The sequence below is a fragment of the Monocercomonoides exilis genome (genome assembly GCF_001643675.1).
Source record: "Monocercomonoides exilis strain PA203 chromosome Unknown scaffold49-690789, whole genome shotgun sequence".
Taxonomy (NCBI): Eukaryota; Preaxostyla; order Oxymonadida; family Polymastigidae; genus Monocercomonoides; species Monocercomonoides exilis.
The window spans coordinates 579,921-604,798 of NW_027150594.1; the positions used below are offsets into that span (position 1 = coordinate 579,921).

General features: G+C 45.7%; 5 protein-coding genes across 5 annotated transcripts in view; 2 read left to right on the forward strand and 3 right to left on the reverse strand.

The window, feature by feature from the left end:
* MONOS_11532 (putative hydrocephalus-inducing protein) overlaps positions 1-16,193 on the reverse strand; it is a 22,188-nt gene extending 5,995 nt beyond the window's left edge. The window contains exons 1-3 of the mRNA XM_067864071.1: positions 15,918-16,193; positions 12,902-15,770; positions 50-12,773 (exon numbers count right to left, since the gene is read on the reverse strand). Of these exons, the coding sequence (XP_067721155.1) occupies positions 50-12,773; positions 12,902-15,770; positions 15,918-16,130 (15,806 nt within the window). The 5' untranslated portion in view covers positions 16,131-16,193. The remainder of the gene's footprint in view (positions 1-49; positions 12,774-12,901; positions 15,771-15,917) is intronic.
* A 112-nt stretch (positions 16,194-16,305) lies between these two features.
* On the forward strand, positions 16,306-17,119 carry MONOS_11531 (uncharacterized protein). Its single transcript, XM_067864070.1, has 3 exons — positions 16,306-16,431; positions 16,486-16,698; positions 16,763-17,119. Exons 1-3 carry the CDS (start codon positions 16,314-16,316, stop codon positions 16,996-16,998), a joined length of 567 nt encoding a protein of 188 aa, XP_067721156.1. The 5' UTR covers positions 16,306-16,313; the 3' UTR covers positions 16,999-17,119.
* MONOS_11530 (putative Histone-lysine N-methyltransferase SMYD3) lies at positions 17,107-17,656 on the reverse strand. The gene is made up of 4 exons (XM_067864069.1): positions 17,634-17,656; positions 17,476-17,580; positions 17,346-17,420; positions 17,107-17,282 (listed from the first exon to the last, which is right to left on the reverse strand). Exons 1-4 carry the CDS (start codon positions 17,634-17,636, stop codon positions 17,226-17,228), a joined length of 240 nt encoding a protein of 79 aa, XP_067721157.1. The 5' UTR covers positions 17,637-17,656; the 3' UTR covers positions 17,107-17,225.
* Positions 17,657-17,801: 145 nt separating this feature from the next.
* On the forward strand, positions 17,802-23,761 carry MONOS_11529 (putative DNA polymerase theta; the record flags this gene model as incomplete). Its single annotated transcript, XM_067864067.1, has 2 exons — positions 17,802-17,825; positions 17,899-23,761. The coding sequence occupies 2 exons, from the start codon at positions 17,802-17,804 to the stop codon at positions 23,611-23,613; spliced, it is 5,739 nt and encodes a 1,912-aa protein (XP_067721158.1). The 3' UTR covers positions 23,614-23,761.
* Positions 23,762-23,880: 119 nt separating this feature from the next.
* On the reverse strand, positions 23,881-24,859 carry MONOS_11528 (pre-mRNA-splicing factor 38A; the record flags this gene model as incomplete). Its single annotated transcript, XM_067864066.1, has 4 exons — positions 24,698-24,859; positions 24,460-24,619; positions 24,176-24,404; positions 23,881-24,099 (listed from the first exon to the last, which is right to left on the reverse strand). Exons 1-4 carry the CDS (start codon positions 24,825-24,827, stop codon positions 23,881-23,883), a joined length of 738 nt encoding a protein of 245 aa, XP_067721159.1. The 5' UTR covers positions 24,828-24,859.
* Positions 24,860-24,878: the final 19 nt, after the last annotated feature.

The following is a 24,878-nucleotide window of genomic DNA, read 5'->3' on the forward strand; positions in this document are numbered from 1 at the left end:
AGATTCACTAACTGAATGTGTTAATTGAAGAGATTGGTCGGTTGCAAACGATCCTGGACGAGGTGTGCTTGATTGTGAGTAAGAGTCATCTCTGATCCATCTCACGACTTTCATTGAGTCATCCCATTCAGGCATCTCCAATCCTTTTGCTGCTGCTTCCAATATTGTGCGATCAGTGTATTTGATTGGCTGAAGTCGGCAAATAAGAGGATATGTAACAGCCTGCACGGCAGTTGGAGCAAATTTCACGGTTATTGTTTTCGTTCCATGAGGAGGTAAATGTCCAACTGAAGGCGATAGTGAAAAATCTGTGAAGCATGGAACATACGCTTCTGCAGTCGGCCAAATCGGAGGAAGCTCGTTCTGCTTTGAGTCTTGAGCAGCACTGTCGTTTTTGGCTGCATCATTTCCAGTTGTCTTTCCTTTTTGAGATGAGCCGGCTGGTGCTTTGTTGTTTGATTTCCCTCCAGTTGGTGTAAGAGGAATGCCGCTTGCCGCTGCAGCAAGAACTTCGGCATCTTTTCTCTCTCGTTCTTCTTGTTGCTGTTGCAAAAGAGACTTTATTATTTTGTCGATTGACGCTTGTGAATAATTTCCCTGCTGATTTTGTGGAGTTCCGACCGGATCGAATGAAAAGCGAAGCACATTGTTTGTTGTATTTTGAATGAAAAATGTTATTTCTTTTGTCTCCCCAAGCAGCACATCTCCAAATGAAAGTATATCTGTCATGTTTGATACTATTTGAGCAGAAGTTGCTCCAAGTCCCAAAGCCACTAACCCTTCTTGTGCCATTTTCTCTGCCTGAGCATTCTGATCTCCACCGGCGTTTGCTCCTCCTTTCGTCGCATTGGATGCTTGCGGCTTTGCTGGTACTTTTTCTTTCCCGGCAGATGCTCCTGCTGCTGCTCCCTGCGCTTTTTGAGATACAGCTGCTGCTGCTGCATTGGCAGCCGCTTGATTCTTTTCTGCAATCTGTATTTGTGCGTTTGAAAGAGATGTTGCTTCAATAAGTTCGGCCAAAACAGACGGCGTTAGTGTTGAAGGAGCAGGAGGCAAGTTTTCGAATGTGACAACAGAATGGAATGATTCACCACGAAGAATCACACTTGCTTCATCATATTCGTTATTTTCTGCAGTGATTCGAACAGTATCTGTGTGTGAACCTGGTGACATTGGGTGATAACGAACATCAATCCTTGTTGTTTCCTGTGGCTCCAAGTGGAAGTAAATGCCAGCTCTTTGCCGACTTCTTCTTGGAGAAGAAGGCTTTGCCGAATTTGTAAGTGAAGTGCCACTGCTAGTTGTCATTGAAACTGTTTTTGTTGTGCGCTCAATATTCGACGAAGCATTTCCTCCCAACAACAGCTCAGAGTTTGCTAACGTGACAGTGAAATTGGCTGATTCTGGGAAATCTATCTTTGCGGTGCAAGGAACAACTCCATCATTCTTCACAGTAAATGATGAAGTGGATTCTCTGCCAACAAGCGTTCGCATCAGGTTAACAATACATTTTCCAACATCGTCTGAAGGAGTGGCTGAAGAAGCAGAAGCAGAACTCTGCGCTGGAGCATTGCCCTTAGCATCCTTTTTCTTTGGTTCTTCTTCTGCACGGCGAGTTACAGGCAATGGATCGACAACAACAACACGAGGAAGGGCTCCTTCTCCTTTAAGATCGAAGATAAGTGACTTTATTTCAGCAAGCATCGCTTGTTCTGCCTGTTGCAATGCAGCAGCATTAGCAGCATTGTTATTTGAAGAAGATGATGCGCCTTGTTGTTTGCCTCCAGCAGTTGGCTTTGTATCTGTACTTGAACCAGAAAGAGAAGAGGATGGGAAAGCTATGAGATTTGCCTCCACAACAGCTGCAAATGTTGCTTCATATTCGCGAAGTGATGTTGGCAAAAATGTGACAGAGACAATGCGATGTTCGTGTGGAGGAATCGACAGCCGCTTTGGTTCAATGTCGAATCCGAGCTGTTCCGGAGATAAAGATTGCGTTTGAGCGGGTTGAGCTGCTTGCGAAGAAGCACCAGGCTTGGTTGTATTCCCCTTTCCACCTGCATTGCCTTGTCCATTTCCTGAAGCTGATGCCTGTTTTGGTCGAATGGACAACGCAACATCGCAAGGAATCTTATTTGGATTTGTGAGCTTAAAGCGCTGAGTTACTGTAGACCCAACGATAAGCGGTCCAAACAAGAAGCATTTCTCATACAGAGCATAAACATTTGGTTGAAGATGGAACAAGTCAATGCGTGGTACAACGGCCTGTTCTTCAAACACTCCCTCGATGTTGGCAATATCCAATCCAGGTACACAACATTCTCCGCTTAACTCGAATGGAGAGCCCAGCGCATTAACTTCAGAAGGATTGGCACCTGCAATTATCACACGCAAATTCTCTGCAAATGCAGCTGTTGAATCCCAAAGGAAGTCAACCGAAATCGCCACAGACGCACCCGATGCGACTGTTCCAGCAGCTGGACGAATGGTAAACGGTCCAATGTTGAGACGCTCAAACTTGGGATCTTGCAGAAAAGAAGCGTTGTTGTTTCCTTGTGCGTTTGCTCCGCCCTTTTGAGCAGTTTGAGTTGTTGGCTTCTTCTGCTGTGCAGCTCCTGGCTTTGCGCCAGGCAAAGGTGTTGTTGAAGTCGGTTGTGGATTGTTAGCTGAATAAATGTTGGCCATTAATGCTGCATTATCCTTTGCATCTTTTTCTTGGCAAACAATGTACTGAAGATCAAATGTTCCTGTGTTGTGCAATTCAAATACTTTTGTTCTTGGTTGGCAAGCAGCAATTGCTCCAAAGTTGATTCCGTGAGTTGGCTGCAAGCGATATTTGCTGAAGAGAGCTTTTCCTTTCAGTGGAATTGGTATGATGCAGGACACATTCGCATTGTCTGCTTGTGATTCAAAGATTTTAATTTGGATGTCTTCCGTTGAATCGATCGCTACCTCCTTTGGAGAGCACCATGTTACTGTCATCATTTCGCCTGTTGGTTTTCCAACTGGAAGCAATCCATTCATTGGAACAACCGTTATGAGTGACTTAACTGCTTCGCTCAGCACAACTTCAAACTTTGAGTCGTATTTGCCTGTGTTGCGGACAGTAACAAACTGTTGTTTGCCTTCAGTAACGCGCAATGTGCCAAAGTCGAGTCCATCAGGCGCCGGTTGGAAGACTGTTTCCACAGCCACATCAAACGCCTCTGCAGAGATGGTCACGCTCAGTGTCTGTGCAGGTTGTGGAAGAAGGTTGAATTCGTCTGTGATGTTCACCAAGAGATATTCACTGATAAGAGCTGCTTGAGATGGAGAGAACTTAATCTTCACTGTTGTGGTAGCTCCAGGTTGAAGCAGCCCTTCAGTTGGTGTCAATGTGAAATCAGCTGGAAGTATTCCTTGTTCTTTATGCGTCGTTGCATCTGCATTGCTCGAAGAGGAAGCTGAAGCTGAAGATGAAGATGAAGCAGAAGCAGAAGTTGTCCCTGCTTTCTGTTGCACAGCAGTTTTGTTGACTGCTGCTGGCTGCTGAACAGTCTTCCCCTTTTGTCCGGGTTTTTCATTACCACCAGCAATCGGTGCAGGACCACCAGATGCCAAACTCCAACGAGCAGGCAGTGTTGATTTGTTGTGCAGTGTGAACGACTTCTCAAGAGTTCGGCGACAAAGAAGTTTGTCAAACGAAATCGCATTTGTGCTGATCTCCACAGCTGGAGAATCTCCGATGCAAGACACAGGAAGTGTGATTGGATGAGGTTGGTCTTGGACTGTGCAGACGAGTGTGTCTGAGCATACTCCAATGCCGGATGGAATGGCATACAGCTCCACCTCTGCACTTTCAGAAGGTTGGATTGTAACTGTTTCTTCCGACAAAAAGAATGCTGGCAAAAGAGAAGTGCATTCAGTTCTCATCGCATTGAAGTCAGGAACTTTCTCTGTTTCCTGTTGTTGCTGTTGCTGCTGTCCAGGTGTACTTTTTGCACCAGAAGTGCCTTGTGCAGTCTTTCCACTTTGAGATGCTTGAGCATTTGCTTGTGTCTTTCCAGCTTGAGTTTTAGTGCCAGGAGCAGGTAAAATGCCGAGCTGTGTTTGAAGAGCAGTGAGAGCGCTGTTTGTTGAAATAGAAGAGATAGTAGGAGTGTATTGCATCTTTTGGAACGACATGAGAACAACTGCTGGGAACAGCCCGTCGTTCGTCAAGGTCAGTTTGTGCATGAAACACGAAGCAGCAGAGGGAGAAATGGCAAGTAAAACATTAGTTGATGATGATATGGAGACTTGTGCTGGTGAAGTAGTGTTTGACGATGAAGTGTTTGAAGTGGAAGTGCGGAGTGCGTTGGAGGAAGTGGAAAATGAAGCAGATGTGAGTGCTTTTGTGGAAGACGAAGAAGAAGACAATTGATTGTTCTGCATAGCTGAAGAAGATGCAGATGCAGATAGAGTTGTTGCTCCTCCAAACGCGCTGCCAAACAGCGACTGAAGAGGAACAATTGCAACAGGCCCGAACTCGAAGCAGCTGCGGAATGGAACATACTGCTTGTGCACTTGAACAAGAGTAGCATCGGGCTTTTGGCAAACGTTGTGGAAGATGAGTTTTGGCTGTTTCACAATAGATGGGAGAGCGCATATAGCTTTAACGTTTACTTTGCAGCTCTGTCTTGTCTCAACGAGTTCGAAGTGGAGCGTGGTGTCGATGTTGCCGATGGTGTCAGTGCGGAAGTGCAGAATAAGAATCATCTCGGACTGTGCTGGGCACACCCACCGTGTTGAAGGAATTAACTGCTCTGTCTCGTAGCTGAATGGTACCACATCAACAGTGCTTCTCCCAACTTTTGTGGGAACAACCTCAAATCCTGAAGAACTGCTTGCAGGTGATGCTGAAGACGAAGCACTTTCTGAAGCTTTCTCTTCGTTCTGAGGTGAAATAGCTACAGTTGGTTGTGGAGATGCTGAATTGTTGGCAGGAGAAGCTGGACGAGAAGAAGGACGAGAAGAAGGCTTTTTGGATGGAGATGCAGGAGATGCAACTCTTCCAGGAGATGCTGCTCTGCCTGGAGAGGCAGGTCGGCTGGATGATGCTGGGCGAGGCGACGATGAACGTGAAGAGAGCCTCACAGACGTTGCAGAGGGAGATGAAGGCTTTGATGTTCTTCCCATCAGCCCACTTCCTGGTGATGCAATGGTCGGTGTAGGCTTTGCGAGGAAAGAAACAGATTTTCCTCCTCTCCCATTTGTGCCTGTGCTCAGAACAGGTTGCATCTTGTTGACTCCGTTGCGCGTTGGAGTGGTTGCTCCTCTGCCAATTGTGTGGGTTCGAGATGACAAAGTTGTTGATTTGTTGTTTGTGGGTGAAGATGATGATGATGATGCAGAAGCTGAAGAAGATGACGAGGAGGTCTTTGAAACAACTGTCGATTGTCTCACAAGTTTGTTTGGCGGAATTCTGGTGATGCTGTTTGGCATCTCCATCAAGCAGAAGCAGCTGAGTGCAGATGAAGACAGCTTCGGAGGTGGATACAAATACATCGCCTTGTCTTCGCTCTGCGGCTCAGGAGGCAATTCTGCTCTTCTTCTTGCTTCTTCGGCAGCTGCCTCTGCTTCTGCCTGTGCTTGTGCAGCTGCTGCAGCAGCGGCTTCCTGTTCAGCTTTTGTCATCTTCTGTGGTGGCTTTGTGGTTGTCGTCGGCTTGGTACCTGGTTTGACCTTCTCTGCTGTCTGCTCTGGTGTTGGAGGTTCCACGTGAGGCACAGGAAGAGTTGTTTGAGACCAGTTGTTAGACTGTCCTGCTCTGAATGGAGGGCGAGGGATGATCTGGAACGTGGATGGAGGAGGTGGCGGCGACAGTTGGCTGTTCAGTCGCTGCTGCTCTGCCATCCGAATAGCATCTTCGCGGCTCTGGAAAAGAGTGTGAATCGACAGAGGGATGTCGATGATAAGAGGAATACGCTGTACAAGCGTGTCTGGAATGGCTGTGTGTAGAAGCGGTGGGAGTGTGTCCTGTGAGAATCCAAAGCGATCAAACGACAGCAAAGCAGGCTCAGGTGCTGAGTCAGTAGGCACATGCACATCTTCTTCGACTGGATGCATGATGATCGAGTCTTCGTTCAGTTCCAATGTGGCAAGGTGAGGTGAAGGTGCAGGTGTAACTGAGCTCAGAGAATCAACTGCGACATTTCCATTCTTCTCGTCAAATTCTCTTTCCTTCATTTCGAGTGTGTCTTCATCAATTTCATCCACTTCATTATCTGCAAAGATGTCTTTTGGAGGTGGTGACGCTTCAACTTCTGATGCAGCTGTGGATGCTGTGTGCTGCCCTTTTGTGGGTGATTGAAGTGTTGTCTGCTTCATTCCAGACTGTTGTGGTGTAACTGGCTTTGCTGTGGTTGTGCTTCCGCTGCTTCCTCCTGTTTGCGGTGCAGACGTCTTAGCATCTTTCTCATCTCGCTCAGTTTCGTTGTTTTCTTTGTTTTCTTCATCTGTTCCTTCAGCTGAATTCTTTCTTACAACTTTTCTCTTTGATGTCCACATTCTAATGATTGGTGCCAGAGCTGCAGGTTCTCTCAAATAAAGTGTTTTTTGCTGTTCCTTTGTCAAAATAGAAAGGTCCATTTTGATATCTTTCCCAAAGTATGGATCGCATTCCTTGAAGGATGGCTGGTCTGCTCCGTAGAGTTGCTCCCACTGTGACACATCGTTTGCATTGAGTGGAACTGAAATGTTTGGAATCGCCATGTTCGACGCATTTCCTGCTCCCTTTCCTGCGCCAGCCTTTTGAGAAAGCGAGGCTGCCTGTTTCGCTCCTGATGCCCCTGGCTTTGTTCCTTTCTGTGCAGCAAGCTCAGCCGCTTCTGCAGCAGCCTTTGCAGCCAAATGTGCTTCGTGGAGTTTCGAGTAAAAGAAGCGCGATCCCAAGTCGAGGCGCAGGAGGCCAATGCGAAGCGACTGTTGATATGAAGTTATTGCTTCTCCAAGCGGATCAATCAATTTGGGCTTTTGCGAAGCAGAAGATGTGGCTGGCGAAGAATTCGCTTCAGAAAGAGAAGGCATTCCAGGTTGTGGCTGTGGCTGTGTCTGTGTCTGTGACTGTGACTGTGATGTGGATGCTGATTGCAACTGATTCATTTTTGTGATGCTATTTGCAGTCGAAGTGGGAAGAAGCACTGCCTGGAGAGGAGTAAGCGATGCAAATATCTTTCCTGCTGGAACTTGTAGTGTGATTCCAGGTGCTTCTTCGGACCCATCGCTTCCAGAAGAGGCAGAAGCAGATGTAGAACTTGCTCCTTTCTGTGCTGCTGCTGTAGGTGCTGGCTTCTTTCCTTTGGCTGCTGAAGCTGCGGCGGCAGCAGAAGCAGCGGCTGCCAACGAAGCTGGGTCTTGTCCTGGAAGAGAAAGAGGCTCTGGATAATAATTGCTCAGTGTGAATCCGTTAGGCAATGGCTGTTCGCCTCTCAAGATTGCTAAGTCCTTCTTTGTCCTCTCTTTTTCATCAGATAGGAATTCTTCCATCAATTTGTGTGTTCGTTCAAATTGATCCATCTCTTGTGAGTGGCGCTGAAGAGCAGAGTCGTAAATTTCTCTCTCTTTATCTGTCATATCGTCATAGATCTCATCTGAAACTGGTCTGACAGCCATCTTCGGTGGATTGGCAGTATATGAATTGTAGATTGATTCCAGCTGGGAAAGATAACGAGTACGGATAATCGGAGCACTCACATCAAGCAGAAGCACCTGAAGACGCTGAGTTGCCTTCAACGCACTGCGCAAGGCAGCAAGAGCACATTGCGAGGCGATTGAAAGTCCCCTCTTCCACATCTGAGATGGTTCCTCATCTTGTTCAAATGTGATGATGGGAAGAGAAGTCGAAGGTGAAGAAGATGATGATGATGATTTTTTTGAATCTTTCTTTGAATTGGCTTTATCTGCATTTTTCTTTCTTTCCTCGGCTTTTTTCAAAAACTTGGTCAAATATGATTGTTCCGAGTGCATCTCGATTGACAAATCATCAAAAATCACTCCTTTCGACATATCCAGCTGTTCCAGTCGGAATTTCAGTATTTTCATCAGAAGTGTTTCAGGGAAGTTTAATTCGCTCAGCTGCTTTTGAATCTCTGATTCATCAACTGCCTCTTGCTGTTTCATCACAGCAACCGCATCAATATTCTCTTCCTCGTCTTCAGACTGCTCAGCCTGCATTTGACTTCCACTCGCATTGGCTCCGCCTTTGCCTCCTGCTGCTCCCTTTTGTGCTGTTGTTGAAGCAGCTGCTGCTTTTTGTTTAGCTCCTGCCCCATCACGCAGTGTCTCCTGCCATGGCTTCCCTTCCTGCTTACCAGTTGCAGCTCCTCCTTTTGTGTTGCTTGCTTTTCCTTTCTCTTCTTTTCCTCCTGTTCCGCTCTGCTGCAATGGCTGTGGCTGCATCAGTTCTTCTAGTTCTGCGGCCTCTTTTGCTTCTCTTTCTTTGGCTGCTTTTGCTGCTCTTCTCTCCTTCTGATGCTTTATTGTTGCTTTCATCGTCTGAATGCGCTTCTTCCTCCGCTCTTCCTTCTCTCTCTCAATCTCATCAAATCTCTTGTTGATTGACTCCACAATTTCTTTCACTTCGTTGCTTGTATCAAACATTTCCTTCTGCTTTGCATACTCTCTCCGCATTGCCACAATACCCAGCTGCTGTTCATTCAGCCCATCTGTGTTGTGAAGTCCGCTGAGTGGATCAAACTGCGCTGGTGCTTCCATCAGACTGGATGAAGACGACTGTTGCTGCTGCTGGTGAAGCTGTTGTTGTTGTTGGGATGTCTGTGCTTTTGTGCCTGGCTTTTCGGTGGTCTTCTTCTCGCATGCAGCCTGCGCAGCAAGCAACTCCTCAATTCCTGGTATCTCTGGTGGCAGATGCTCCACAGAAGGTGCTTTTTCTTCAGCCAGATTCATTGCCCAGTGGATTGTCGACTCCAAAGTCTGCACTGGAAGCTCAAATTGCTCGGCAAGCGCTGAAGCAGCAGTCGTCTTGCCAGACAAAGGCAGCCCCATCACCACAAACACAGGTGTGAATGCAGGTGGTGGCGGCGGTTGGGCTTGCTGAGAGGTTTCTTCTTCAATCAATTTGGAGGAGTCGCCTGTGGTTGAAGAGGATGAAGCACTTGATGATGCAGATGCTGAATTTGCAGCTGATGGAATTGGCTTTCCTGTCTTCGGATCCACTTTGCTCTGCTGCTGTATAACTGGCAATGCCTTTCCCGCTGCGCCAACCTGCTTGCCTTGTGCATTTGGCGAAGCAGCAGCAGAAGAAGAAGCTGATGCTGATGCTGATGCTGAAGCAGATGCTGATGATGTTCCATCATTTTCTCCATTTTCGTCCTGATGCTCAGATTTCGAAGGATATGGCAGCTGTCTCTTCTGCAGCTTCTGTGACTCAATGAACTTCTCAAATGAAAGAGGGTCTAATCTTCCTCCATCAGGTCTTTCAGGCATGTGCTTTGTCTCAAACTTCTGTGCCATATCCTCATTCAGCATCTGCCCTGCCTCTCTCGGCGGGACAAGCGCAGTGGAGTCTTCTCTGTATGTTGGAATTTCTCTCAAAATGGCCTCTTCGTAGAGGTATTTTCTGTCAAAGTCGGCTGAATAGAACTCAACTGGAAACAATGAGGCATTCCTAACTTTCAGCTGGCATTGCACGCCGTTCGAGTGTGGAAGCACTGGCGGAAGTGACAAAGTCTCCGGAGTGATGCTGAAGTCCACCTCGTCTGCTGCTCCTTTGATCAGAATGTGCTTCAGCGTCCCATTGGCAGTGATCTTCAGAGGCATTTTTACAGAATATTGTTGAGTTTTGCCTCCAACTCCTGTTGATGGAGACTGGGGAAGTCCAGACGGAAGCTGAAGTCCGCTGCCTCCTGATGAAGATGACGAAGAAGAAGACGAAGAAGAAATCGAGTTGCTCTTCTTCTTCGACTCGACTGCTGAGCGTGGGGTGAATGTGACTGTGAGGTCGGTGTAGTCTCCAGCAGCAACTGTCCCTTTCATCGGGCTGAATGACACCCAGCTGGTGTCCTGCCCGTCGTTACTGCTGCGCATCCCCCATGTCGCTGGCACAGTCATCCTGTTTGTCAGCCTCACTGTCGCCACTCCGCACTGCCCAACGTGAATCGTCCCGAAATCGATCTTGTCGGTCGATAGCTCCAAGTCAGGCATTGTCAGCGTGGCCTGCAGCTGGATAAGAATCACAGGGCCGTTCCTGATGGAAATGGGGAGATATGCTTCAACTAGTCCTGAGGAAGCAGATGTCAAAGAGGAAGAAGAGGCAGATGTTGATGGAACATCATCCACACGTGGTGAGTAGTTGATTGTCACATCAATAGATTCCCCTTCAGGCAGCCTTTGAATTCGCTCAGGAGTCGCAAAGAATCCTTGGGAAGCCAAAAATTTGCTGTCAATATCGACTGAAATAGGTGCAAATCCTGTGTTAACAAAGCGGAAGGAGCGTTTCTTCTGCTGCGAGGCAACAACTGTTCCGAAGTCGCACACGTAACGAGAAAGGATAGGCACTCCTTTCGGAAGACGGGTCTGGAGCCGTCTGTCAGCAGGCACAATGTGAGGAAGGAAAGCTCCCTGTGAAGAAGGAGAGAGCTGGCGGAGGACGCAAATGCGCTCTGCCTCTGCCTCCAGCTCGGGTGGGTGCATCACAGTGGAAAGGAGAGACGGGGCAGTGGCTGTGGTGACGATGGACTGGGTGTCTGGCGAAGGAGAAGGAGCTGACGATGCAAGTGAGGTTGATGAGGCAGTCAGGTGAGATGGGATGAATCCTCTTGTGCCTCCACGTGAGGGAAGCTGTCTTTGTGTGGATGCCAAAAGCATCGAGCCAACATTCATTGAGGATGAGAAAGACGCGGCAGACAAAGAAGAAGACGTTGGTGGTCGGGTGACTGGGCCGCGTGCTGTTGTGGCAGCAGAGATGAAAGGAGAAGTCGACTGCGACGGCAACAGAGATGGCAAGCCAGCAGAACTGGCAGAACCTGTTTGGTGCATTGAAAGAGCGCCTGTCTTAGACATCGCAGTTGACAGCTGAGCAGACGCTGACTCGACGACTGTTTTCACAGCAACCGCGAGTGATTGGCGCAGAATGGTTGATTGAGGAATGTTGAAGTGCCACGACGATGCAGCAGACATCAACTTTGCTCTCTCTTCCTCAGAGATCGTGTCGAATGAAGAAGAAGAGGAAGACGATGAAGCTGAAGCAGATGCAGAAGCAGAAGCAGACTGGGATGAAATGATAGAAGGCAAAGAAAGCATCATTTGCTCGTCGCCCTTTGCAATTGCATCAACAAGTGGAAGCATCTCATTCATCGACAGTGTTTGTGTGTTAAATGTCTCCACGCTCTTTTGTGCATCTGCAATCAACATTCGATGCAGTGAATCATTCAAACGAGTCAATCCAACAGTCAAACGAGGGAATATTCCCTTTCCACACACCGCAATCACCTGCTTGTCGAAGTTCTCGACGGAAATGTCGATAAATGCAAACACAATTTCAGGTGCGTGCGGAGTGAAGCGGATGCTCAGTCGTTGCTTTCCGTTTCCACTTACACGACCTGACGAAGGAGTGACAGAAATCACACCCTCACGAACCTCGGCCAGAGGAAGTAGCGAAGCACCAGCTGATGAAGAATCTTTGATTGAAGATGAAGAAGAAGCAGAAGCAGAAGAAGATGGCAAGCTCTTCCGTGCTGAAGAAGAAGAAGACGAATCGGTCGAGCCATCAGGCCAACGCACAGGAAGAATAGTGTATTCGATGGGGACAGTGCTGTCATTCAGGATCATCGCCTCCATCACGCACTCTGACCCAACTGCCACAGAGCCAAAGTCGATGTGCTCTGTGTCAATGTGATATTGGATGAGCGAAGAGGAGCCGCTCACACTCACATCGTAGCTCGGCCCGCCTTCCACACGACAAACAGCCGTCGTGCGGAATGAGCAGCCCAGTCGCCCGATCAGAGAGAAGGAGACTTGGAGAGTTTCTCCGGGAGCCAGGTCAAAGTGGTTCGGAGAAATATCGAGTATTTGAGGGAGAATAGAAGAAGATGCAGAAAGGTTGTTGGCAGAGGAAGAAGATGGAGCAGTTGGAGATGCGCGGCTGGGAGACGATGAGGCTGGTGTGTTTCTGCCAGTCGTGCCTGAAGGTGTAGGAGAGGGCGTGTTGTGTGATGGAGTGAGTGCAGTGATGAGAGGAACAGGCGCTTCGTCGCCAGACATCGCTGTGGGCGTTCGGGAGGCTGCGCCTTCTCTGTCTTCTAACTCCAACAGCTGCGTTGACAGAACAGTCGATGCTCTTTCCTTTTTGGCGTAGGACTCTTCTTCTCTCTCCACAAACACCCACTGCCCGCTCACATTCAGTGCGCTGGTGTTGCTGAGTGTGAGTGTGAGTGTTTTCTTTGTGTCTGCCAGAACACATCCGAAGTCGAGTGATGTTGTTCTCATTGTCAGATTTGGATACTGCACTTCACCTACCAGCTCAATCGTGTCTCTTCGCGAGTGCTCATCGTAGTCAATCACCAGCTTCTCCTTGTACACACGCGACTGCATATCCATCCGATACAGTCCGTCAAAATACACCTCCACTTGCGCTGTTGAATTCGCTTCCACTTTTATCTCGCGAGGCTCCACTGAAAACGGCGCTGAACATAACAGCGATGCACTCACGGGAAGTGCGATGTTGTTGGTCAGCGTCAGAACCTCACGATGAAGAGATGCTGGCTGCTGCAGATGATCATCGTCTTCTGAGACTTCTGTTTTAATAGAATAGGATTATTAATAAATTTATAAAAAATTTTTTTGAGTAATTTTTAGATAAAATTAAATAAATAAAATAAAACAATAAACATTATGCAATAATTATCTTAAAAAAATCTCAAACCTTTCAATGGCTCCTTCTGTGTGTTCCACAAAAATCTGAACTCTCTCTGTGATGGCACAAGCAAAGGTTCATCAAACGTCGCTGAAATGACAGGCTCATAGAGATTCTTGGATGTTCTTCCTTGAGTCACTTTGCACATCCACTTCTCGCTGATAGAGCCGATCTTGTCGCCTGTCCCACTCACCGTGAAGACTGCCTCTTCACCCGACTTCAGTGTAATGCGGGTGGGGGTGATTGTGAACACTGGAATATACTCCACAATCGGCAGCTCTTCCTCGTCTTTCGATCGCATCGTCTTCAGATTGCGCTGTGTGGAGCTGTTGGTCGCTGATGACTTCGTCTTTAGAAGCGGCCTGGCTGATGACGCTGATGAAGAAGAAGAAGCAGAAGATGATGCACCTTTCCTTGCCCCATTCTTCTTCTCCCTCTCTCTCTCCAGCGTCTCTCTCGCGATCTGCTCCAACTCGGCCTGTGTCTTCTTTATCGCATTCCACTGGATCGTTTGTGCCTGCTTTCCTCTGTTGGACAGCACAAACTCCATCTGCAGCGGGCGCTGAGTGAACTGGTGGCCAAAGGCAAAGTGCTCCATGTCAGCCAGCGTGGAGAGGATGGTGGAGCCTCTCCCGACAGCTGAGATGGGAATGGCGTAGTCTTCGGCAGCATCTGTCACGATGATGTTGAGTGTGTCGCTGAACTTCACACTGTCCTTCAGATACGCATGGATCGCCACCTCCATCGTCTCCTTCGCTGCAATTGTGCCTTCAGAAATGTCTGGTTTAAACACTCCGTCTTTCCTCTTGCAGTAAAGCCTGAACTCTGCTGGGATGTCAGCCTCATTCCGCATCACCAGGACCTTTGCGATATCCGTGATGACTGGAATCTCCCCAAATACAACTTCTTTCGTGTCAAACGACAGCCGCGGGCCAAGTGCATTAGCCGTAATAGTGAAGCGGATTGGCTGGTCATTTCCCACAATGCGGAAGAAGATAGGGATTTCAACAGGCCCCAGCCGCTCTGCGGTGAAGTTTAAGGTAATCGTCGTGTTTGTGCGGGGTGCGAGTGGAGCTTTTGTGCTTTTTGCAGAAACAGATGCGATGGAAAACAGCGCCTCCTCTTCGGGAATCATCTCATACTGTGCATAGAGCGTGGTTGGGTTGATGAAGTTGAATGTGGGATGGTATTCGGTGCGGTAGAAGATGTCGCCCAATTCGATGAACTGTCTGTCGGCGCTGATGCGAGGCACCGTCGCCTCTGCTGAAAGAGGCATTCGGAGTGCACCTGCTCCAACTTCGTCGATGTCAATTGACAGGAAAGTTGCATAGGTGCCTATGTGCGCTGGTATAAAGTCAACTCGGATGTCAACTTGCTCTAATCCGCGAAGCACTCCCTTCTGCGGAGATGCATCCCATTCGCGAGAGAGAAAGCGCCCGTCAGCAAAGCGCAGCTGATACGACAGCGGAATCTCGCTGGTGTTCCGCAGGGTGAATGTCTTCTTTGCGAGGAAGCCTAAAGAACACTGTCCGAAATCAAGAGATTCCACACTGCATTCAACAGTCGGGAACAGCACGTTGCCTCTCACATGTGCCTTCAGTAGCAGAGGCGAGCCTTCGATTTTGAAGTGTGCGTGTTCTGTGAATGAGCCCACTTTCTCTTTGAACAGCCTCACTGCCACTGTCATCTCCTGGTGAGGCGGCACCAGCCCTGACGATGGTGTGAATGTCAGTGCAGGCACTGTCTGAAGAGGAGACGGGGGGCGAAGAGGACACGGGTTGGTAATTGCAGTCACGCCAGACTTCTTCCACTCATCTGGATCAGGCAAAGGTGATGGTGTGGGTGAGAGAGCAGATGATGCTGAGGCAGATGAAGCAGAAGGAGAAATTGGCATCAGCTGGTCAGAAAGTGTGGATGGAGGAAATGCAGAGGCTGAAGATTCGAGTGGATGGAGATACTGCCTCTCGCGCAGTGCAAGCTCCAGAGACACAGAAGGCGACGGCAGAAGAGCGAAATGTGCGTCGATTTCGCCTCTGTTCTGGATGACGAACTTGTACTCATATTCTGTCTTTAGCAGGATATCACCTGTGTCCACTGTGTCGTATGTGAGCTGCACCAGCGGGCCGACTCCCAGTCCTTTCAAGTCCATCTCCAGACCGCCTTCTCTTCCAGTCACCTGGCAGACAACACGTGAAGTGAACATACCGGCACACTGGGGAGAAAACGTTACAACAAAGTGTGAAGATGAATGCGGCCATATCTCGCCTTCGGCTGGTGAAATGGAAAAGGGACACATTTCAATATCGTCTTCGGCTTCTCTTTGCTCTCCATTCATTGAATATGATGATGTGGATAAAGACAGCTCGTCTTCTGATTTCTCTCCTTCTTGACTTTTTCCATTTGAAGAAGGCATCACAGTTGATGTTGCTTGAGGTGATGAACTCGAAGAGCTGTATGCCCCTGTTCCAAATGCGCCCTGTCGAGAAGATGGAGCAAGTGTGGTGCTTCTCGATGATGCAGAATGGATGCATCTATCATACTGTGCATCGAATGATGCCATTGAAGGATGGCTTGACGATGGACGATCTTGGATTTTTCGTTGAACTGTCAGCTCTGGTTCCAGCATAGATCCATCATATTTATGAGATGTTCCTTCTCCGCTTATGAGCCATTTATATTGAACACGTATTTCAGAATTGTTGTAAAGTGTGACAGCTCTCTGAGATTGCTTGCTAACATAAGCAGCTTCACAAACAAGATCATCTGCACTTAAGCATGCATCAACGTTTTCTGCGGATCCGGAAAGTTTCACAATATCTTTGATTTTCTTATTATTTATAACTATTTCAATTTTGAAATTATTATATTGTTGGCATCTCTAAAAAAACAAATTAGGCAAGTCAAATAAAAAAGAAAATCGGATGGGCATTCAATGAATAGATAATTAATATATGTCAGTAAATGTTTATACGTAAAGAAATTTAATATTTCATGAAAATTTTCAAAGATCAAAAGTTTCTCAAACTTCTGGAGTAAAATAAACATCAATCTGTTTTGACTCTCTAACTTCAAGTTCGCCACTTGAAGGACTTATCATAAATGGTTCTTCAGTCAATAATTCAAAGGTTACAAAATGATCATATGTATTCTGTATCAAAATGGTTCTTGTCGTTGTATAATGTACTGGACAGTTGGGAAAAGATATTTCTGTTGGTAGCTCCAAACTATTACGAGGCATAGTCAACAGAATGTCAAAGATCAAGACTTAAATTGAACCGTTTAAAGAAAAGAAGATGAATGTATGGGTTAAGTATTGAAAGTGTGTATAGTGGATAAGCAATGCATTTTATAATAATTATAATATTAATTTTGTTGAAATCGCAGATTCAAGATAAATGATCGTCTTACCCTATATAATACAATGTCAAAGAAAGGCGGTTCTAAAAAGGGAAAACAGCAAGTAGATGAGGAACTTGAGCAGTTGAAAGATTTGGCACTTAAAGGAAAATTACGTATTGAAGCACTAGAAAGAGAATTATGTTTGTGAGTTGAATTATTTTTGAGTATTTTTGAAATTATTGTATTTTCAACAGTCGAACAAAAAGAACAAGCCAGGACAGCTATGAAAAAAAAAGATACTTTACAAGATAAAGTTCTTGATTTTGCAGAAGAATATAACCAAGAAAAGGCAGATAGACACGATATTGTGTCAAATATGGAAAGACAATACAAAGAAATGCAAGATTACCTGATTCAAAAAAATAAGGAGCTTGAGCAAAAAATTGAAAAGCTTCAAGATGAAACTGGTTTGTATTGAATAGTTTGGCACAATTTTTTTGAAATATCTTAACATATTTTTTAAATTCAAAGCATTTCTCCATCTTGGATATGAACGTACAATCAAAGAAAAAGATGATGCGATTGCAGAAAAAGAAAGGACAATACTCGACTTGGATAGAAAAATGGAGGATTTGGCAGAACAATTTAGGCAAATGCTACAATCAACACTCGATAAGATGACCGAGAAACTCAAAGCAGGAGGTGAATGGGAAGTTGGACTTTTGCCAGATCCAGATAAATTAAAACAATTTGGAGTAGATGTTTAATTATTACGCTTCACAACCTCATCACTTCCGTTTCAAACTTCTATTTCTATTTAATAATTTCACCATTTCTTTTCACTCATTTCATCGCGATTCAAAAAGTCTGTGCATCAAACACTGATTATTTTTATATTCACATTTATAAATTTGATGAAAAAGCTCTCAATTTGGGAGATAAAGGATGAAATGAAAGAAATGAATTTTCGTGGAATGGATGATGAAATAAGTATTTATTCGGAAAAACTTTCAAGCGTCTCTTTCATGTCATAAAATTGCTTTGCTAATTGCTAAATATATAAAAGGATTTTGTCAAGTCATTAGAAATGCAAATTAAAGAAGATGGAACAAACTTGGAATTCTGGAACTGTCTGATTGAATGTGATTTGTCTGGAATCCCCTGACGCATCAGAAACCGTCAAATTTGTCTTTATAACAAAAAGCAAAAATTATGTTATTGGCTAAAACAAAGACACTGCAAACTTTAACATATGGAATCATTCCTTTGAAACTTTTAGAATCGGAAACCATTGCGCCAATTTCCCATTCCAGTTGGTCTAATTCAAGCAATGATAATTTCTTTGATGTCTAGAAACAAAGAAATTTTGAAAATAGCATCCTTAAAAGTATCTTTAACATACCATTTATAATTACAAGCAAAAATGGCATAAATTGATCATCAATGAAAAATATTTGATAAATAAGTAGCAATAAAATTAACGATTGCTTGGAATCAAATAATAAGTTGTTTCAGAAAATTCATCAGACGAAGAATGATCCCATAAGTAAATTCAAATGATTCATGAAAAATGATTCAAGAGGAAAATATCCCAGTATGCCATGATATTGTTTTTATAATTTGCTTTATTGCGCAATAAAAATTGTTTCTGATGTAATATGTTTTAGCCTGGAAGGAGTCTTTTTCAACAGCTTCACAAACAACGAAAAAGAGAAATACAATCGTGTCCTTTAGAAGGCGAGAAAAAACTTTCTGATATTATGTATGGATCAAGAAATGAACTTGTTCCAAATGCTCCTGATGAAGTTAATATGTGCGAATCCTTTTTTAACAATTTTAATGGCTCGGCTTCAACTTTCAAAGATATCGACTCTTCTTCTTTGCATGCTGATGTACATCCATCTCAAACCTCTTGCACTGAAGTTGAAGAATGTCAATCTTCTTCAGTTCCCGTTATTACCCCAGAAAGACAATTTGTAGTGTCTCGAATGTCTTTACTTATGCAGCAAAAAAGGCGGATGCATCATTCAAGAACTTTAAAAGCGCCTGTTCAAATTTCATCCGATCAAAATCAAAACATTAAAACAGATTCTGAGGATTCAAAAGCTTTTGTTACTAACCCTATTGTGTTACCCCATCCAATATCAGAAATAAAGGTGAAGGAAGATCCATTCAAATCTGCAATTTTTGAAAAAACACCAATATCTCCTTCTCAGTTTCCATCGCTTACCGCTTCGCCTGTGCTTGAAGAAAAACACATTGCACCAACCTCATCTCTCTCGCTCTCTCCAAAAAAGACGCATCAAACTGAACCACAGAAAAATGGACTTCACAAACTTCTTCAAATAACCATGAGCAAAAAAAAATCGTCATCATCACCAAAGCAGACTCCAGAAAACAGCCCATCCAAAAATTCTGCATCTGCGGTTTTCACCCCAAATAAAGATCCAGATTCGTCCTTTCCGCCGCATCAGCTCTCTGATCCAGTGGCAACTCCACCTCAGAAGCTCTTTCTGCCTGTCGAACCTCTGCCTCAAGCAGTCTCTTTGCTGTACAAAGCAAAGGGCATCACATCCTTCCACGAGTGGCAGAAGGAATGCCTCGCGCTGGAAGGAGTGATGGAAGGAACGCGAAACATTGTTTATTCAGCACCCACATCTGGTGGGAAATCGTTAGTGGCTGACATGTTAATCCTCAATTGTCTGCACATCCGAAGAAAGATGGCGCTGCTTGTCATTCCATTCATCAGCATAGGTGTGGAGAAAAAACAATACTACACAGACTTCGCCAGGTTGCTACGGTTCTCTGTGGAACCGTATTTCGGGCTGAACGGCACGTTTCCAGTGCGATCCACGCTTCCCCCGTGTGTTCCGATCTTGGCTGTGTGCACGATTGAAAAAGCCAACTCGATTGTGACGTCGATGATAGAGGAAGGGCGGTTTGGCGAAATAGGGTGCATTGTGGTGGATGAGCTGCATATGATAGGAGACTCGTCGAGGGGGCATTTGATTGAGTCGATGCTGACGAAGGCGATGGTGGCAGCCAAGAAGACAAAGGAGAAGAGAGAGAAGATGATGAGGGAGATGGAGGAGTGGATGGAGCAGCAGGGGAAAAAAGTACTAAACAATTTGAATAAAAAGGAGAAAGAAGATCCATCAAATGCATTATCATCGTCTTCAACAGAACTACCTCAGACCGACAAATTAGAAGCAAAAGCAGAAGCAGAAGCAGGAAAAGAAGCCTCAAGTGACAAATGGCCATTTCCAGTGCAGTATCCACCGCCTCCCTATCAACCCGTGCAGCTTGTGGGGATGTCAGCAACTGTACCAAACTTGCACGAGCTCGCCAAATGGCTTGATAATGCTCAGCTGTACAAAGGGCAGCATCGTCCTGTCCCGCTGAAGGAGTTCTTTGCATACAGCGACACACTCGAAGATTCACACACAGGCAGGCTTGTGAGAAAGTATGTGAGGCCGCAAGCACACAACGTATCTAAAGCTAAAGGAGCATGTGTCGATGAAGCGGAAAGCCTGTTTATGGACGATGTGGAAGTTGTGTGTGACCAGATGAGCTCGAAGGGAGATCCCGAGCATTTGTACTCCATCTGCACAGAACATGGCCTTGAGCATTCTGTCATTGTTTTCTGTGCGACGAAGCGGCAGTGCGAAGAGACAGCTGCGTTTCTCTCGCGCTTTTTGCCTCTTCCGGAAGAAGGATCCATTCTCAGACAGCAGAGGACAGAACTGCTTGAGTCCTTCTACGCTCTGAATTCTGCCAATCAAGCAGCTGATGCTTCATCATCTTCTTCTTCTTCCTCCTCCTCTCCTTCTTCTTCCTCTCCTTCTTCTTCTCCCCCAGCTCCTGATCCCAAGCTAGTTGACCCGCTGCTGAAGCCACTGCTGTCCTGCCTACGCCGTGGGGTGTCCTTCCACCACTCGGGCATTCCGCAAGACTGGCGCTCTCTGATTGAGAAAGCGCACAGACACCGCGTCATCAGCATCACCTGCTGCACAACCACTCTTTCTGCCGGGGTGAATCTCCCCGCCCGGCGTGTTGTTATCCGCTCTCCCTTCTCAGGCACCACTCCAATCTCAGCAGCTGTGTACAAACAGATGGCAGGGAGGGCAGGAAGAGCAGGGGTGGACACGATGGGCGATGTGGTGCTGATGCTGAAGTCGGCAGAGCAGGCCAAGCAGGTGCGGAGGGACATCGTCAATGCAGAGTGCGAGCAAGTGGAGAGTCAAATGTTGGGCTTTGGATCAGTTCCTCAGAGCAACCAGAGCAGCAGCAATGAGAAAGTGAGCAATGGTGGGGGGATATCCATAGCTGGCGGGGAGGTGATGAAGGAGAGCGCGCAGAGAGGGTTCAAAAGATCGATTATGGATGCGATATGCTGTGGAATAGCAGCAGAGATGGAGAGCTCATTCAAAACGACTAATGGAAATAAACAGAAGAATAGCAATAATAGCAATGGTAATAATAATAATAGCTCACAAGAGGCAGAAGAAGAAGAAAAGAAGCCAGTGACTACGATGAGGGGGCTGATTGAATATGCTGAGCACACTTTGATGGCACTGCAGACGAAGAGAATCTTGCAAACAGAAAAGGAAATGCAAAAATTGGAAGAGAAGAAGAAAATGTTTGACACAATTTTCAGTCAAAAATACGAAACAGATGAAAATGATAGTAAAGAAGACAAAGAAGACAACGAAGTCGATGAAGGTGATGGAAATGATAGGAATGACAAAAAAGAATGTTTTCCGAAGATCAGCAGCGATATTAGCATCAAAATGGAAGAGGACAATCTTCAAAAGGGAAGCAAACTGAACAAACTGGCCAAACTGAACAAATTGAAAGAAGAGCTCGAGTTATTCACAGACATCAAAATGAGCACCAGTAAAACGCTGCTAACAGACGAAATGAAAGAAATCGCGCTTTTCTCTGACTCGACCGTCGTTCCTTCTCTGGAGCGTCCAATCACTGCGCCTTCTGTGAAGCCAATAGAACCAGCCAGCGCAAGCAATTCAGTTGAGCACTCGTCCGTTTCACTCGCTTCACATCCATTTCAAATCTTGTCTTCGTCTTCCACTTCGCCTGCGCTCACTTCATCGTCTTCTCCTTCTCCTTCTCCTTCTCCCTCTGTGTCTCTTTCTTCCTCTGTTTCTTCTTCCTCTTCCTCTTCATCTTCCTCTTCATCTTCTTCAATGTTATCTTCTTTTTCTTCCTCCTCCTCTTCTTCTTCTTCTCCATCTTCTTCTCTCTTCCCTCATTGTGACACTTCATCTCCTCCATCCCCCACTCAATCGCGTTCACAATCACCTTCTCCTTCACCAACACCTTCTCATTCATCCTCTCCTTCTCCTTCTCCTTCTCCTTCTCCTTCGCTTTCACTTTCACAAGGTCTTCGTCTTTCCACTTCAAGTTCTTCTTCCTCTTCTCCTTCACTCTCTTCATCTGCTCTCCCTTCTTCTTCTTCTTCTTCAACAGAACAGCGTGCTGCTTCACCTTCACTTTCAATGTCTCCTTCTTCTTTATCCTCTTCCACATCTTCATCTTCATCATCATTCACTTCTTCTTCTTCTTCCCCTTCGCTCGCCTCAGACAACTCTCCTTCTTCCACTTCACCTTCTGCCTCACCTTCAGCCTCTTCTCCTTCTCCTTCTCCCTCTTCCTTGTCAGCCAGCCTCCCTCCAACCACCCAAAAGCACCCGATCCTCACAACCGCGCGCACATCTTCATCAGCCTCGTCTACAGACAAAGTCGGCGGGGCACATGCACTCGCCGCGAGGGCAAAGAAGCTGAAGCAGCAGACAGCGCTGATGAAAGAGAAGATGGCCGAGCACCGTCTGGCAGAGCTGCGTGTCGTGCCCGACTTCGACGACCCTGTCCCTGCGCTGGTGGAGAACACGATACTCTGCCTGTTCAGATACAAGCTCATTGAGTACGGGTCGGAACCAGAAGTGGAGCATCATGATGAACAGAATAATCAAGATAACATCGATCCATCTGCTTGTTCTTTGTCTATGGCCACACAAACTGCCTCACAATCTCCTTCTTCGAGTGCCCCGTTGCCTTCTTCAAAGTCATTCGTGCTTCCTTCCTCTCCATCTTCTTCAGACGATGACGAGCTTCGGCGGCCGACACTGGACACACCGCTTATTCCAACACAGATAGGCGTGGCTGCATACAAAGCAGGGCTGCCCATTGAAATCTCTCTGTCTGTTTCTATTCTGCTTGGCAGGGCAGCAGACTCGATGTGTCTTTCAGACGATTTGCACTCTTTCTTCCTCATTGTGCCCTTGCAGGAGTCTGGTGACAGCATCAACGTGAACTGGCGGCTGTACTGCCAAATCTTCCATTCATTAAGCCCACTCCGAATGGACATTGCTAATCGATGTGGGGTGAATGAAGGATTTCTCACGAAAATGTCGCAGGGAACTGGGAAATCGCAGCATTCCGCACAGCCCAGCGAGAGGTTCTTCCACAACAGCGATTGGATCTACGTGCATCCACACACAGGAGAATCGCTGCATTTCACATCTGCTGCTCACTCTCCTCTGTCGAAGCATCTTTTCCATGTGTTTTCTGACCCGCTCTCTCAGTTCCGCATCGGCGGGCCGTGGCTTTCGCAGGAGACGACCTGCAAACGCTTCTATTCTGCGCTTATTCTGTCTGACTTGGCGAACGAGGTTCCCCTGCCGATCATCTGCACACGCTACAACGTGGCCAGCGGGGCAGTGCAGAGCCTGTCGAACTCTGCTGCCATTTCTGCCCAGATGCTCTCTGCGTTTGCGCGGCGGATGGGGTGGAGTGGGCTGGAGGCGGTGCTCACGCTGCTCTGCCAGCGCCTCAACAACGGCGGCGGTGTGAAGCCAGAGCTCATACCGCTCACTGCTCTCACAGGCGTTGGCCCGTCTCGTGCGCGCCTGCTGTATCGGCACGGATTCCGTTCTGTTGAGCAGATTGCGAAGACGGACCCGGAGGACTTGTCAGTCGCACTGCCTGGAAGAGGGCTTGGCAGGTTTCCGCTGGCTGTGGCGAAGCGGATTGTGCTGTCTGCGCGGAAGGCGATTAAGAAGGAGATTTCGGATGGGCTGGACACGATCAAGGAGAAAGAGGAGCAGTGGAAGGAGATGGAGAAGAAGAACGAGGAGATGAAGAAGAAAGAGCTTGAGGCACTTCAAAAGAAAAAAGAGCAGGTTTTAAACAGAGCCCATGAAGAAGCACATCCAGACCCAGCATTGCACAACCCACTGGCACTTGAAGATGAACCCTTGTTTTGTGCAGAAGAAGAAGCGCCGCTGGATGAGTTGGACTTTATCGAAGACGAAGACGAAATACAGGCTATTCTGATGGAACGACTGGCTACTTACGAAGATTGATTCTTGTATTCATTTTCTTGTATATTTTTTAGTTGTTGTTGTTGTTGTTGTTTCTATGTTTGATTGAATGATTCTAATGTTTGCTTTTCTTTTTATTTGGCTTTTTTCTTTTGAAAATTAAAGATTGTGAATAAAAATAAACTTTTTATTTTTTTTTTTTTTCTTCTCCCCAACATTTTTGAAATGGGTGAGGTGTTTCGCGAAGTGAATGAAATGAAATTATTGAAATGGATAGACGTGTTTTTTGTGGCTTTCTTTTTAAATTATTCAACTTTGTTTCATAACTTTTCTGCTTTCGTCAATATCATCATCATTGTCGCTGTCATCACTTTCATCAGATTCTTTCTCTTTTGCATCAGAATTATCTTCGTCTTTTTCTTTCTCTTCTTTATCGCTATCATCGCTACTGTTCAAATCATCATCATCATCATCTAAATCCAAATCGCTGGACATTTCAAGAAGAGATACTCGAGGCTTCAGTTGAGCCTATTCAATATAATTTTTGGTAAAAATTAATGTACGGGGAAATTCTTAGAAAAGAATTTATAAAATGAAATCATACTGAAGTTTCCAAAACAATTCGCTTTGGAAGATGAGGAAGGGTAATGTGGCAAACAATGCGCTTTGTCAATAGATCATCAATAAATGAATCAACATGATCCAATTCCCATCCCGTTGGAGTACGCTTTCTAAGCTTTCGATAGTCATTGTAATATGGCTCAAGTGTAGTGTAGATGTCAATAGGATCTCCAACCAATCGAAGATAGAATGCACCAAGGACACGGAGATATCTTTCAAAAAATTGATGATTCAAAAAATATATATATATATAAATTAAATGCATACTTCAATGATTGATTTGCAATATACTGCTTCACTATTCTAATTTCTGGTTGAAGTTGAAGCATTTTCATTATTAAGCAAAGGAAAGGCGTCGGTTGCATATTTCCTCCAAAGCATCCTCCATAATATGTCAATTCTCGTGCTCTATCAATAATAGATGATTCTTAGCATCAATTTTAAATTAATGAATATATATTCATATTATTAAAAACAAAATACAGTTTATTCTCAGCCAACAAACCATTTAACGCAAAGCATTGTTCCTTCCAATAAAGGCATCCTTGGATTTTGCTTCTTGTTATTTTCTCGATAAGAAATTGTGGATTAGAGCCATGAATACTTTTGGCTCTTAAATCAGTTTTATTAGCCATTAAAAAATGCTCTCAATATTTTATGATCAAATAAGATCTATAATATCTTAT

Excerpts from the sequence above, each read along its gene's own strand:
- MONOS_11531 (XM_067864070.1), top strand. The coding sequence starts at position 16,314 with ATGTCAAAGAAAGGCGGTTCTAAAAAGGGAAAACAGCAAGTAGATGAG. Across the intron at positions 16,432-16,485 it reads AGCACTAGAAAGAGAATTAT|TCGAACAAAAAGAACAAGCC; the intron begins GTTTGTGAGTTG and ends TATTTTCAACAG. Across the intron at positions 16,699-16,762 it reads AAAGCTTCAAGATGAAACTG|CATTTCTCCATCTTGGATAT; the intron begins GTTTGTATTGAA and ends TTAAATTCAAAG.
- MONOS_11530 (XM_067864069.1), bottom strand. Across the intron at positions 17,421-17,475 it reads GAATGATTCCATATGTTAAA|ACAAATTTGACGGTTTCTGA; the intron begins GTTTGCAGTGTC and ends TTTGTTATAAAG. Across the intron at positions 17,283-17,345 it reads AGACAGTTCCAGAATTCCAA|CAATTAGCAAAGCAATTTTA; the intron begins GTTTGTTCCATC and ends TTATATATTTAG.